At 36.1% G+C, this 15,511-nt stretch overlaps 1 protein-coding gene across 2 annotated transcripts in view; it reads left to right on the top strand.

Moving 5' to 3' along the window:
- The first annotated feature begins 6,537 nt into the window (after positions 1 to 6,537).
- The window catches only part of ACSL5_1 (Long-chain-fatty-acid--CoA ligase 5), an 84,872-nt gene continuing 75,898 nt past the window's right edge, over positions 6,538 to 15,511 (top strand). Inside the window, exons 1-5 of one of the 2 annotated variants that reach the window (XM_051218742.1) lie at positions 6,538 to 6,573; positions 7,778 to 7,917; positions 8,686 to 8,785; positions 9,476 to 9,543; positions 10,756 to 10,860. In XM_051218742.1, coding sequence (XP_051071348.1) covers positions 7,789 to 7,917; positions 8,686 to 8,785; positions 9,476 to 9,543; positions 10,756 to 10,860 — 402 coding nt within the window. In that variant the 5' untranslated portion in view covers positions 6,538 to 6,573; positions 7,778 to 7,788. The remainder of the gene's footprint in view (positions 6,574 to 7,777; positions 7,918 to 8,685; positions 8,786 to 9,475; positions 9,544 to 10,755; positions 10,861 to 15,511) is intronic. The other variant, XM_051218741.1, reaches the window with a different exon arrangement.

Consider the following 15,511-nt stretch of genomic DNA (forward strand, 5'->3'; position numbering starts at 1 on the left):
TTTTTGAACGCCAACCATCATCCTTCTTTATTCGAGTTTGGCCATGGGCTGCTTAGTGGTCGAATTATTTTCAAATCTGCTAGACGATCGAACCAATTTCTGGCCATTTTTAGCTCTGTGAGAAAACGTAGGCGCGCGTATGAGGTTACAAGGAGCAGCACAGTCGTTGTAATGTACAGCATTGCCGGTCACACATGTTGGCTTCGGTTGTAGTTTGTACATCTCGAGACATTTGTCGGGTATCGGTCGAACCTGCCAGTCGGTAGTGTGCTTGGCGCTGACAAAGCATGACCTAAGACCATAAAAAGAAATCCCACTGATTCATCACTCGATATTTTTCTCCAGGTTATAGTGGTGCGGCAGGTCTTTGAAAGTAGTTGCCATTGATACGTCTGTAACAATACGAATCCAATTTATGGGTTCAAGTAAAAAAATAATAAGTTAAACACACATTTCACCATTACTGGTTAACGATTATTAGGATACAACCAGCAAATTAAAGATCGAGTGATGTAGATAATCGATAGTACTCTCGGGAAGGAATCTTAATTCAACACTAGAGTCGAGAAGATAGTCAGCATTCGTTATCACTTCAATGACTTATAACTAACAGCTGCTTCCACTGGTTACGTCTTCTCCCGATGCTCGTCAGTACTGGAGTTTTCAGGAAGATTTGTTGTATCGCTTGATTTGTGGTTTGGTAAAGTTCAAGACATACTGAAATCGCCTGAAAAAATGACTTTAGTGTTGAGGTAACAGTATCAGTTAGTGTCCTGTGTTTCAAGTCAGGTTCAGTCATTTTAACGAGAACATATGGGATGTCATCTGCAGCGGGACTTGCATTCGACTTCAAGGTCTCGATAGCAGGGTAGATATCACCAATATTAAAGTTATTGGTGTTAATATTATTATCTAAAGCGTGAGATTTATTCTCATAATGGAAAAACCATACGTTTAGTGTTTCACAGATGACAATTCGGTCACAATCCGTCACTCCGTCGTACGGCATTAAGTGAATGTCGTAACCTGGACTCTTTCTTATGAGCTCTTCAATCATACGATAGAGGTTCGGGGTTAAAATGGGATAGGGAGCATCGCACGTTCTTCTGCTCGTTAATGTACAGACTGGGACTTTAAGTTTTGTGCATTAGTCATCATTGTGACAGTTGCCAGAGCATAGACTGGGTTGGTTGGTTTGCACAGTTCTCGTAATTCAACGTCAGGTGGTTTTCCTATCATGGATGATTCTAAGCTTTTTAAACATAGAAATACGCTTACGTAATAACTGACTACTTATGACGTGATTAGCTTTTGTGGTACTTCCGAATCGAAAGAGAATGGAACAGGATGCTCTAGTCTTCGTGTCACATACAAGGAGTGCGGCAATCCACACTCTTCTGAGAGAGCACTTTTAACAGGCTTTAGGTTTGTGCCATCAGCGGCACTATACACAATGGCGTTCTGAATACATTGAATTCTTTTCAACAGTTTCCACGATATACGGTCGTCTACTTTTTCAATTTCAGGATTATTTTCAACACTGATTAGGTATTTTCATGGTAATTAATCGTAAGTAGTCTGAGTGCAACTAAGTACCATCTGACTGCTCTTAAAATAGCAGCTGATGAAAGTACTGTGGTTTGCATCAAAGTTGTTAAGGCCAACACTGTTGCATGTAGACTTGTTTCAAGTGTTTATTGGGTGGTCTGTCAGTAAGTACTTAGTTGGAGAAAGGGACTTACAATTTGTGAGCCGCTATACAGGGTGTCTATTTGTACGTTTGTTGAGTGTTTGTTGTCAGCTACACTCATTAAAAGATGCTCGTAATAAGTGACACTTGGTTGGGTAACAAGAAGTAACAAACGATGTTGATTCAAATGGTTTATGCTTGATTTTAAGTATATTTGACAGCTAAACACGAGACATCGAGAGGTCATGCTCAAGTGTTTGGTGCAGGGAGTAGCGAGTACTATGTTGATTATGATATACTGTGCGTATATTAATGATCTTAAAAAAGCGAATTGGGCAAAACGCAAGGTAGTAAGGGTATGAAGTTGAATGCTAAGGTAAGGTCTTAAATCAATAAAAACCGTTGTTGAGTATAATATTTTCCATTAACAGACATGTTTAAGTTCCAGTGACAAAACTAGAGACAGGTAGGAGGGGAAACCACATGATGAACTCGCATGCGTCAAGGAACTCACATGTCTTATTGCCTTGCATCGTCGACCCCCAAATCTCTGTTTCAATACGTATTGTGTTTATCTATCGGTTTGCTGTAAAATCACATTCAGTTTGTCTTAGTTTCTGGGTCTTCGTCACTTCTCTCGTTCCATTCGATTTTTTTCCTAAATGTATTAAACTTTGTCTTGTGGTGGTCGACATAATAGGCTACCGAATTCTTGATCACTTTAGTTTAGGCTGGTTGATTCGCAAGGGGAAAAAAGCATGGTTAATTAATTGGTATGATCTTTTACTGTTGCTATCATGCTATTGGTTGTGTGATTATTCAGCTTTTATACGAGTATTTTGCTGTTGTTAAGTTGCTATTTAATGAAAAAAACTGGATAGATATTTCCTCATACTTTGGTTTGAAAGTCACCCATCGATTAGGAGGAACAGCTCTTTTCCTTAACAATAACTAATTTTTTTCTTAACAACTTTGCGATTAAATGTGTCCTTTACAGCAGTGTGCACATTTTTTTGAATATCTCTGTAGTTGTTTAGACATTAAAGGCGAGGAATGGATTTGTAAAATCTCAGCGAATAAATTTGAAGTAAATTAATTTGTATAAAGACGTTCATAAGTAATATTCATATGTAAATAGTTGTTTTTAACTTGCACAACACTCTTCTTTTGACACATTGGTATCCAAAGACTAACGTTTTTTATGCTGCCAATGTCTGACGGAATACTTGAAACATTTTAGTCCTAGAAGTAGTTGGTTGGTGTCGTCAATCGCAAATCAAAATTTGCACAGAGAGTTCTCTATTCTTATCAATGGCTTTGTTCAGTTCTATATTTTCAGTACGATATGGAATTCTTAGCACGAATATTCCGGCAGGTTTCTTTTAGAACCAAACAAAATCGACAACAAACATACTGAGGTGATATGAGTTGATAAACATTTAGAATCAAATGAAAGTTTTTTACAAAAATGAGAATATGTACAACTACTTGTGAGAAATGTTTTTAAGAATACATGATTCTAAATAACTGCGCTTGTATGACCGGTTTGTCACATAATGCATTTGCCATATACGGCATTGTAGATCTTTTACATCCTTGTTTGTGTCAGTGGATTCCAATGTTTCGACGTTTCGTTCTACCTGAAGACAAAGAAAACGATGTAAATGAAGTTAATGATTAGTATCTGATAGCTTTTTGCAAGAGTTTGCAAAATATTAGGTGCCTGTTTATAATCATATTCATAATGACTTCAAAAAACTCACCCTACCGCCTACTTTCAGAACTCTCCACTATCCAGTAAAAACTTTTTCCCAAATCGCGGGAAATAATAACGATGTACAATGAGGAATGGTTGATAATATATAAGATTTTACAGATCGTAAAATTGAATGCTGTGCAATTCCATGTAGCTTATTTATGTTGTAGGGCCAGTGAAATGTCACTGAGCCCTAGCCAAATCATCCGGCAGTTGGATCACTGAATGTCGAACAGATCATCGCTCCCTGCCAAGGTCATGTACAAGCAACGCGCATTAGTTAATCATACGCCATGGACTGGCCCATGCGGCAGTGGTCTTACTTTCGCCTGTATCTACCTGAACTAATATATTTCTGTAATAACGTCCTTTGTGTTGTACAGTCTTCAAAGCATCTATAGTACCTTGTTACGTCAATGGGGGTAGTCCACGTAAGGTGCTGACCACGAAGTGTGACTTCGATGTTAGTTGGTTCGTCACACTATTCACGTCTAACTCGAGTCGGCCTCCAATCATTTCGACATAGATAATCTACGTTGGTGATATACAATGTGATAAATCAAACGGAACATTTTCTGCTATATAGATAAAACGAAAGAAAACCAAGAGAGGGAAGAAGAAAAACTTACACCGAGACCAGTAATCTTTAACTCTGTTTTACTACGAAATTTCCAATGGTACTGGTTTCCTGAAATTTCAGACAAGGTATTAAGTGCTGTTCACATCTCACGCTAAAATTAACAGTTTGGCATTTATAAGGACCTAGCTTAGGACCAACAACAATAAAAAACTGTTCAATGAGCGATAGGATTTCATCCAATCCAACAAGATTTAGGTAAGCAGAAATAGTTGCACATAAAATGATAATAATCAACATATTTAGTAATATTATTTTTCTTCAGATGACAGATCGTAAGAAACAAGGAAAGGAAAGATGAACGAACAGCCACTTCTGTCGAGTCTCATTGAGTCAGCAAAGATTTTGAATACTTTCCTTTAAGCGCAGTATAATATCCACTTCCATTTAGGTAAAAACATTGCCAACTGGTAATCCAGATGTCGATATTAACTCTGGAAAACTAATGGTGGTTTTGAAAGATTCGAAGGATGAAGTATAGTCTAGAAATGCAAATTGAACACAGTTCGTGCCCTTTTCCAAGCTGAACACTATATCGAGATACAGAACAATAGCAGGATCTAATGTAATTCCTTTGAATTGGTAAACAAACTGGTATGGATCTATGTGCTTTCTGAATGCAGACCAAAGTGGGAGTGGTGAAAGCTTTACCATTGTTTTGAGGAAAGTTTAAGTCAGAGAAAGGAAACTTTTTAAAGATTTTCTAATGTGGTTGTGAATTTTATTGGAAAGCACTGATGAAAATGTAAAACTCCTACTTAGTTGTGGAGGAAATATACTCTCTGCACCTAAAAGGCGGTTTATATGTGACGTTTCCTTATAAGTGACACTCATATTTATGTAGTATTTAACTATGGAGTTATAGTGCTGTGGTTAAAGTAGAAGCGAATTATCACTGCCCTCAAACGAATCTAAAGGACATAAACACTGACAAAACAGATTGAATGTGTTTAGAGTAATCTATATGGGAATGCTTGAGATGTAAGTATATTCAGTCATAAAAATACATCAATCGGAATTTAAAAACGACAACTAGACACTTACGGACTTTCTAACTATAAATTCTTACAGGCGTTGTTTGGTGCTTAGGTATAAGAACTTACTAGATAGTCGAAAATTGTTTTCCGGGATGCCAATAAACATTGTACTTTTATTTATTTAGTTGAGCTGAAAAATAAGACAATATGTTTCAATATTTTTTTTACTAGAACAGAGCTTATATTATAAACTACTGTTATTTGTGATAAAAGATGATTTTAAGAAGCGCAAATATTTCAAATATTAACATCAAACTGCCATCGTATATTTCAGAGCCCACGACTACTAAAAAGTCATAACACATGACGCAGGCATAAATATTCAGTCCGTCTCTCTATCCTAGTATAAGGGATTCGGCTGCGAGTGTCCAGCAGGCCCAGTAACTCTTACTCAATTGACCTGTTCTCATGCATACGACACTTGGCTAGTATGACCCTGTCAGCAAACACCCTGAATGATGAAATATCCCGGTCATCGGATTATTCTGTGTGAAGCTTGTAAGTTTTTTAATACCTGGCTTCAACAAATTACTGTGTAACTTGAAGGATACTCTTCAAGTTAAAAGAAGGTATGATTAAAACTAACACATTAAGGTCATGGAACAAATCATTTACTTTTGTAAAACAATGCGTCTGAATTGAGGTGCCATTAAAGCTTAGTAGTAGGTAAGTTTTAAACGGTTTCTAAGAACGAAAGACCATGGAAGTAGAAGATTTGTTGCAAGTCAAACAGTTGTTCTCAGTAGTCCTACTTACTAATGAATCCAGGATTTTTTTGAAAAATATGATAACTCTTTGTTCGATACATTGTGAGTTTTCCATGGGCTTTTAAATCTACGAGAGACTAGTGATTTTCAAGAGTTGAAAATTATTTCGATGAATGCAAGCTCTTTTCTAGGAGAGTTGAGTCCAAATATGCTAAGACCACGTAACACTATTTACTAAAACTTGAAAGAGAAAAATACGAGTTGTGACTATCAGCACCTTTCGTAAAATACTTAAGGCAGGCGACTTTAATCCAGATTTAAAAAACTTGGCTCTGTATTCATCAACATGTTTGGAGGTATTGTGATTTTGTTGCAGCATCCAGTCAAACAACAAGTCAAGGGAAAAATAAGCATCGAAAGTGGTTCTGAAGTACCTAGAGTTTTTGTTCATAGTAGCACCGTCAATACTGTTGTAATAATCTTTCAGTAATATTCACATTATCAGAGCAATATTAGGTTAGAATTAGTTGGCTAACAACTAACTACATTCTGAAAATGTGTTAAACACCCAAAACCGTTTGAAACAAGAGTATACTTGTTTATTGGTTCAAGTATATATTTATTGTACATTTCGTTTGCTTTTGGTGCAGTGTCACAACACCATAACCACCAATGAGATTGTTTTGTTTGTATGTATCACTTGTTCGTGTTTCAGCTTCAAGCGGTCATTTGAGTCTGTATTAGCAGTGTGTATTGTTATGATTGAACTTGCTTCTTAAATATTCATTTTCCCATTCTAGTACAGTATGTCTCAGCTTGACAGCTGAAATTTGTAACAAGTAGTAGATTTATTAGGAAAAAATATTTTATAGTTTTATGTTGACCAATATAGTAAGTTAGTTGCTACTAACTTACACATACTAGTATGTGTATCATACGATTAAGAAATGTATTCTTATTATATCTGTGTTATACGCTGCATTTCTTTTCGAAAAGAGGGTGTATCAGTGCATCCACGGTCGTCAGGTCTATTGAAATCTGCGTCTACTATTCGTATGCCTATCTGCTTTTTCACCTATCAGACATCTATAACATATTCATCATTTTCTTGCTTTTTTTCCTTAAATTTTATATGCATAATCACTTCATATAGTCCTCATAGGTTATTTCGAGTTTACTGTCTATCTTTTAATCAATTACTCAAGTGCTGTTTAGCGTTTTACTAGTTTGCTCTAATCTTATTTAATAAAACTGACAAGTTTCATGCCTATACGTTTTCTGGTGAAATAAAATCGCACGAAACGAACTACACACTGTGAGTTTATAATCCGACTCTTTATGGAGGTGTTGATTGTCTTGAATTACCGTGTCTGACCCCTTGCATATATCAGCACCTCAAATATGAGAGACTTTGGAAATGCTTGAAGATTGTGACATCTCATCGTGGGCTGATAATTTGGTCACCACTTTAGAATGTCGTACTGTAAACGTTAAAAATGGTCATCAACCTCATTCAGATTCCTGACAGGTAATAAAATACTTGGCTTTTGTTAGTTCAAGTTGCGTTTCAGAGTAAATTTTTTATTTATAACTTATCTATGGTAGATGGCATTTCATTTAACCTTCTCTAATAGTTTCTTTTTGATGTATATCATGAATGTAGCTTTTCTATACAATAATATCAGTTCTTTTTTCAGATATCACGTATAGGAAATACTTTTTATTGTGATATAGTGCAAGTTCGCTGATCAGCACTGTATTGTAGAAAATATGCTTTCGTAATTTTCCTCTTTAATGGTATAGTTTGAAGATCATTTAAGACGTATCTTCCATAAAAATATCCGTATCGTATGTTATTGTAGGTTTTACATTTATGGTATTATTTTGGAATTTTAATACTTTCTAAACGGATATTAGTAATTATTGCGATTATTTTTACAATTTTACTAGGCATTTAGAGGATGCTTTATATAGCTATCGCTACTGCAATTGTCGTTATTGGATTCTGTATTTACAAACGTAAATCTAATAAAGTCACATTTCCTCTTGACTGCTTTTTAAATGAGCAGTCTGCAGCTATCGATTACGAAGTACGTTTACCTGATTTCCTTGGTGTTGTATGTTTATTTTTCAAGGATAACCTTATATTGTATAGTTTGGTCACTGACTAAATCATCGGTTATTGTCCTGTTAATGAATAAACATCATGAAACATGTTTTTATCGTTTAAGTTGGTGGTTTATGAAGATATTCATGATTTGAAAGTGGTTTTCTATCACCAAACGGCTTCATCTGGGAAAATATATAGCTGTGAATCAGTGTAAAGCTGTTTCATCAATTCTCTGCATAAAGTAAGTCTTCCTAATTCCTGGTTTGAGGCCATAACCTGTGCATTCAACTACGTCTAAGTTGAGGGAGATTTTCATCATTAACATTTAATCATGTTCATTCTGATCTAATATTTTTTGAACTGCTATGTTTTTTACACCATGTTGAGTTCAAAACCTCAATTTTCGCACTTGAACATTTAAAGGAGTTTGAGGTGTTTATCATATTTTAAGATAAAAAATAACAGTTTCAGAGTTAATTGTCACGAAAGTTATCTGAAGTAATCTTTTAGGGAAATACTATGTCCCGGTTACTTGAGTGTAGTGTGACTGATCATAATTCATCCGTAAGAGTTGATGACTGACTTCTTGTTTTAAATAGAACTTTTATATAATGCTAATCATTATGTCAACCCTTTTAGGATGCTGGTATAAAAAGCATTTTTGAGAATGATTGAATCCGTGCAAATATGTCTCGAAATTTTCCTAAACACGCTCATCTTATTAATGATTCCTCTTTTTACAAAATAGGGAAACACTCGCACATCCGTTACTTATACTACCATTCCAGAAGTATGTGCCAATTTGTCTACTGTTTGTGAAGTGTTTCTATCTGGGTTGAATTTTTCAAGTAAGTAATTCATTTTAGCCACTAGATCTTATCAGCACATTCTCGCTATAGATAAACAATCATATTCACAAGTGATGTGTATTCTGGTTACTTATTTAGATATTTTGGCTAATTCATTGGTATATGGTTGTAGGTCTCCTCGAATCATGCCTTATATACGGTGAAATCGCTGGGTAAAATATCTTGAGTTTCGATGTTGGGTCTTATTCAATAAATGGTAAATCTATAGGTGAAACTATGAACCTCCACTAACCTTGATGATTAGGATGTATATTACACAGCTCCATCCTCTTAGAGCTACGCATTACGTTAGTTATTTAAATTAATGTAGTGAAAGAAAGCTAGTCCGGATAAATAAGCTCACCAAATCACCCCATAAAATCAAACTGTTAACCCGAGCCATGTTCAAAGGTTTAGACTAAATTAATGGAAATTTCTTACTCTAGTGCATTTTGTTACGTATAAATTGTATTGTGCAAGCTTATAAAATAACGTCATTTTAAAGGATGTAATATTCCATCCTTTTAAATGAAGATTTTTCGACTACTGTCTATCTAGTATATTCAGACTTTTTAATGTTAGTTCATCTACCACCAGTTGCTTTGCTGTTATTTTTCTAAATGTACTTTCTTACCTCCATTCTCATACGCTAATTTTTTTAAATCGTTATTCTCGTCTTCTAAATATTAGGAAATTCAGCTTGTTTGGGTTGGCGCGAATACTGTGAGCAGGATTACAAGTGGATTACATATAAACAAGTAAACTGAGTCACATTTTTTATTATCCTTAATCCTTATCGGCATAGCTTTTGTCGGCAGTATCGGTTTAATTTTATATCTTGTTGAAAACACACGGTAGCTTACACTTTCTCAGTCACTCACCCACTTTCGAGTGAAATATGCCACACATTAACCAGTGAACAAGTGTTAAAGACGAAGTAAGTATGAAGCACAGATCCTCATTACTTTAGGGTTATGTATGGTTGTTCCTAATTATTGAACTGAAAATTCTTGGTAGCATATTTATAAGACAGATTCGCATAAAGCCAATGAGTAATCTAATTTATTAATGTGAAGGGCGACCCAAATATCTGTATCCATTGATGGCTATTCGGCTTCAGCAGTTGTTCACTTCGTCCCAGAGATCTACATAGCACTACGAAATTAGAGTCAAGCGCGTTACATTATATTATTAGCTGATTCCCATGCAAACGCCCACGTAGGTTTAGAGTAAGTCAAAATCAAGGAACTAAGGAGAACTATAATGCGAATACTGAGCTTAATTCGACAATGTTTAACTGAATTTTAGTTCACTGTTGAAATGGGAAAACGGTGGTAAAGTAACGTACTTAGGGTTGAACTAAATGAATCTACAATTACTATCAGTGCACATACCTAGCATTATCAGTCAGTCAGTCAATAATAACGTAGAAATTCGTACGTACGTACGTACATCAGTTCGAGTACCTACCGTTATATGTAAACTTTTATGAAATAGGAATCGTGGATATGAAGTTTGAAAGTGATTTGAACACGCGGCCATCAATCCGTTCCATGTTAGTAGGAAAAATGATAATATCTAGAGGTATTTTTTTCTTACAGCAAATTTCTAGTGCATAAGAATTCATAACAAAAAAACGTAATTTTCCGTTATCACCCTTTCGATTTTTTAAGTAATAACTATGACTGTCAGCTGAAAACCTAAATTATACTTTTCTCAATCACTTTCATATACTTGTACCAGTTTTACTTAAACAGTAAATGCCAACCCAGTAATAATATCAAGTCATTTTCTTCTTCAAAATATTGTTATCCCGTATTATGCATCTATGTCGTTACTGTTACCATTAGAATATATTAGTGTTTATCAATAAGCAGTGTAGGTTTTTGTTGATATGAGACTTTCTTTTTATTCTTCAGATGTACTTTAATGAGGCTTTATCTTTGCCATAATTTCTATTTCTTATATAGGTAAATGATAAAATCGGTGTTATACGATCCGCTCTACATGCTTTAAAAACCAGAGGTTCGTATGAAAACCTCTTTGTTGGTATTTCATCAAAAAATTCACCACAGGTAAGTCACTTTAATGTCTACTTCTCATATCGTGGAATAACAACTGAATGTTTGTCTACTCAGAGTTTATTCACTGAGTAACACATTTCTTTCTTAGAATGGCAGGTCTGTGGATTTACTCAGTTTTAAAGATAGTTCACAACGCGGTTCGAAATTAGCTGAGACAATGATTGGAAACCAGGGAGCATTATTTAGACGTCTCGTTTTATTATGAGGTCTTTTACTAATGCATACTCACGACCTCTCCAGATGTCAAACGTAGACCAGTTATCACAGAAAAATACTGAGTGTTAATCAAGGTTGTAAACATAGACCATTGGATGCCAATTTACTGGTTCAATAGTAACAAGGCCTGAAGATTCTCGATTCGTTTCTTTTCGAAGTTGCAGCTGTACATTTCCAATGTGTTTTGTGCAAAGACAAAACACCTCTCTAGCGCCTACTGATTTTCAATAGTTGTTTGGCTAAGGTAAATTTACAATGAAAACTTACGTTCTCCTATAAGATAGGTTTTCTATAGGTTGTTACATATGTAAAGACTGTCTCACTACTTATGTGAAAATACTAAATAAAATTTTATGTCTTTTGAAACCTAGATATCTGTTGAACTGAATTTTGCTAGTTTTAGAGGGTTATATCAATTTGTGTAAATGATAAAATCCCAAAAAGTTAAAAAAAACTACATCTATGCTAAACAAAAGTTAGCTTAAGTTTTTAGTTATCACAACCATGGTCTAATGATGAATTGGAGATATTACACCAATCAGGCAGATAATTTCATAACTTTTCATTTAACGATAGTATCACATCCAATTGCCTTGGTTTACCAATGACATAATTCATTAACGCGACGGAAACACTAGTGAATCTTCTGAAAACAAAATGTCTTTGAACAACACATTAAGAATGTTGGTACCGTTTTCTTCCCAGCCTCCTCATGTTTGGAATATTTAAGTCCCCAGATAAATTTTTTCTTTGTGTCCACTGACACCCCACATTTTAAATATATTTGGTTAGATATTTCTCAAACGTGAATAGTGTCATGTTACTTCTCTTACTTTTGGCAAACAAAACCCCGATTTCAGGTACCAGGTTTACCGCTGCATTATGACCGCCTAATGTGGTAACTCGTTACGTATTAGTCAAGCTTCACCTGCAACCATAATTAAAAAATCATATCATGATTTTTATGCTGGTCTGGGTTGTACTGAATACCGTAACGGGGTCGAGTAGCTGCTGAGTACTGCTGTAATGGTGGGCTCTTTGAACTAGATGAATACCATTACAAAGTGACAAATACCAAATACAGTTGTTCATTTAATTACCCGAACTTAAAGTTTAGTGTGTTATCGTTGAGCATTCTAATCCACTCATCATTTCATTTTTACATATTAGTCACCTTTTTTTATTGTGAAGAACATAAAGATATCAAATGTATCTACTTAGAATATCTCAATATGAATTAAAGTTTTTACACAATAATTTACTCCATGTACTTACTATTCTTTTTTATTATTTATGCGTTTCATTATCTGAATTTTTGTGCTGCTTATTAATGTGACATTTTGAAACACTAAACATTCTTATGCAAGCCAACTGATCTTAGTAATTGTGGCAAATTTTGATCATGAATGTGAATCTATGTTCAAATATTATTTTTAGGGGATTCACGTGTTTTATTTTTCAAATGCAACTAATTTTAATTTTACAATACCGCATGTAGAATTAACATTTGGAAAGGTATAGAAAGTGACTGGTTTTCTCATATTCTCAGTCAAAGTATGCTTTTGTTTTCGAACAGATTAACTATTTTCTTCCAAGCAAATTAATCATAATTTGATAAAAAACATTATTCTATTGTTGATAAGTCGTTTAAAGTGGCGTAATTAACTAATAAAAATGAGGCGCAACTGATTTACTTTACAATCAATATAACTCTGCTTTTTTATTAATTGACAGTGGCGACAGTTTGAAAGAAGCATGTGACTAATTCGCATAATGTTCTTTAAATGGATACTTCACTGCATTTATTTCCAGTTGACAACTTAAACACTTGATTATTCAGTTACTTAACTAATCTGGTATGCATCTCCTATTATGATATGAATGTGATACTGTAGACGTAAATTCGTGTTTAGACGTTATGATTAGACTGTACGGGTTTTTGTTACTTTATCGCAACGAAAGCTAATATTATGTGCTAATTTACTCAGCTGCTTTAAATGTCAGCATGTTAGGTAGGCAAGTGTTGGGAATGAGATGGACAAAGACATAAATCTAAGTTTTAAACCTCTTTGATCTCGTTTTCAGGATATGTCTTTAAATCTGATTCCACATTCTTGCGCCTCAGTTAAGTCCTAAAATAACCTTCGTTATTTTGAATTACCCCCACTGAGACTAGGCTATAACTTATCGTTCGGTTGCCCCTAAAAGGTAGAACGAGCCTGCTCTCCCTCTCGAAATGCTCACTCATGGCCTCGCATATTCAGCCACTGCCAGGAAAGTCCTAATCATTGCCTTCTCACGGTGGGGTATTGTTTACGAAATTGAGAGGACGAAAAGCGATTTTCCAGCTTTTTAACCGGGTTGGTGGTCACGGAGAGTCCACCTAGGGGAGTTGGAAAACCCTGATTCCAAGCCAATGGTGCACATGGACTCCAGGATCCTGAGAGAACAAATGGTGTATGAACCTATTGTTGGTGACCGGTACCATTGGACTGCATGTCCTATCGTTGCTCCACTGCCTTGAGGATTAGACCTTTAGGTCAAAGGCTCGGAGTGTGACTCTAAGAAAACTATTTACTTTAGTTTGGGCACCCGGGCAGTATCCCAGCCCATACACAAACCAATGATAACTACGTCTGGAAAATTTTCTATTGCTTCAACGCTTATCCAGACAAATCCTATTCTCAATCATTTGGTAACACTTATTTTTATTTCTTTTATACTACGTCACTTATATACTGCCCTTTATTCTCATTTTTATTTTTTTACTTTTAAACTTATACAGCAGCTTGCCTATGATGGAAACCCCGTCCTGTATAAACGATCTCAAGTCGCTGATACGTTGAAATTTGAATGCTGCCGCTGACTATGAATACTGACCCAGTCTTTCTGAAACCACGTATACCATTTAAACTGGCCTCCTTCAACGTTCACACACTAATGCAGATCAGATGACCGATAGGGTTGGCTATGTCTTTAGAAAGTTTCAACATCGATATCTGTTGTCTATCTGAGACTCGTATTCAAGACTAGTGAAATACTACAAATTCGCTCTCCATCTGTCACTTCGAGAAGCTTGTTTCATGTGCGTTTTTCCGCGGACACTGGCTTCTTCGTGTGGTTTCGCTGGCGTTGGTGTCGCACTAAGCGCTAGGGCTGAAGCAGCACTGATCTATTAGATCCCCATTAACAGTTGTTTATGTGCTGTTAGATTTGAAAGCTCCATCAAAATGCGAATAAATCGATGTGATAAACGATGTCTTTTCAACATCACCTATGCAGTCCGTATGCGATCAAGGATAAGTTCTATCGCCAGTTAATTGTTCTTCTACAGAAAGTGCTTTCGACAGATATCATAGCTCTAACCGAAGACTTAAATACTCAGGTCAGGCATCTAGGTACAGAAGAGAGTCGCTTAGGTAGCTAATGGGGACTTGTTGGTCGCAGGTCAGATAATGGTGATCGTCTACTACAACCTGTTACTGGCTAAAACTAACCACCGGTACAGCCATCGCCGATGTGCTACCTGACTGAGTTGTTTACGAAGGTCTTTGTCGCAACTAAATATCAAACCGAGCTAGGTTCAAGGCTAGTTACCAGCCCACCGAAAAGTAAAGATGAGCTTTGGTTGCAATTGCATGACGCTAGTAAAATGGTGAGTAAAGTCTCTCGCAACTTCGCGAAATGTCCCGCTTATGAACACCGAGTTTCTTTAGGCTCCTTACAACTCATTGACACCCGCCGGTCTACTCTGAATGACCTCGAGTTTGACCACAAACGAAGACTGTTATCTGATGAATTTGAGTAAAGCTTGTTTAAAGACCGAGAAGCCTGTTGATCGGAGCGTGCTAATGAGCTGGAAGCAGCAGCTGCATTTGGTAACTACCGGAAGCTCTTCCAACTCATCCGAGCCACTGGCAGCAAGAAGTCTGGTGTGAGCAAAACAATCTGTGAGGATGACGGGATGCCAGTCACTAACATCCATCGACGTCTTGGATGATGGACAGGGTTTTTCGAGGATTAGTTCAGCTAGTCTACCACCCCAGAAACATCGATCAGACTGTCCTGCCCTCCATGATTGATGATGACTGACCCACCTAACGAGGAGGAATTCCGCAATGAACTCCAAATCTTGGAGCGCCACAAGTTGCCAGGCCTATATTACTTACCTCTAGCCCTTTTTCAAAAATAATGACCTTCTGAGTTGTTCACGAAGGTCTTGAAATTGGAGAGTGTCCCAACATCGTGGGATAAGTCAATAGTTGTCTATATTTTTCAAAGAAGGATCACTTCGTTTCTTCAATAACTATCGGGGAATAAATCTACTTCCGATTGCGTACAAACTATTGGCCTCCGTCGTACTTTGTAGATTGTTGAAAACCCGAGAAAGATTGTCTTGCGAGAACCAGGCTGGTTTACGTTCTGG

This window comes from Schistosoma haematobium, chromosome ZW (assembly GCF_000699445.3).
Source record: "Schistosoma haematobium chromosome ZW, whole genome shotgun sequence".
In the NCBI taxonomy this organism is placed as follows: Eukaryota; Metazoa; Platyhelminthes; class Trematoda; order Strigeidida; family Schistosomatidae; genus Schistosoma; species Schistosoma haematobium.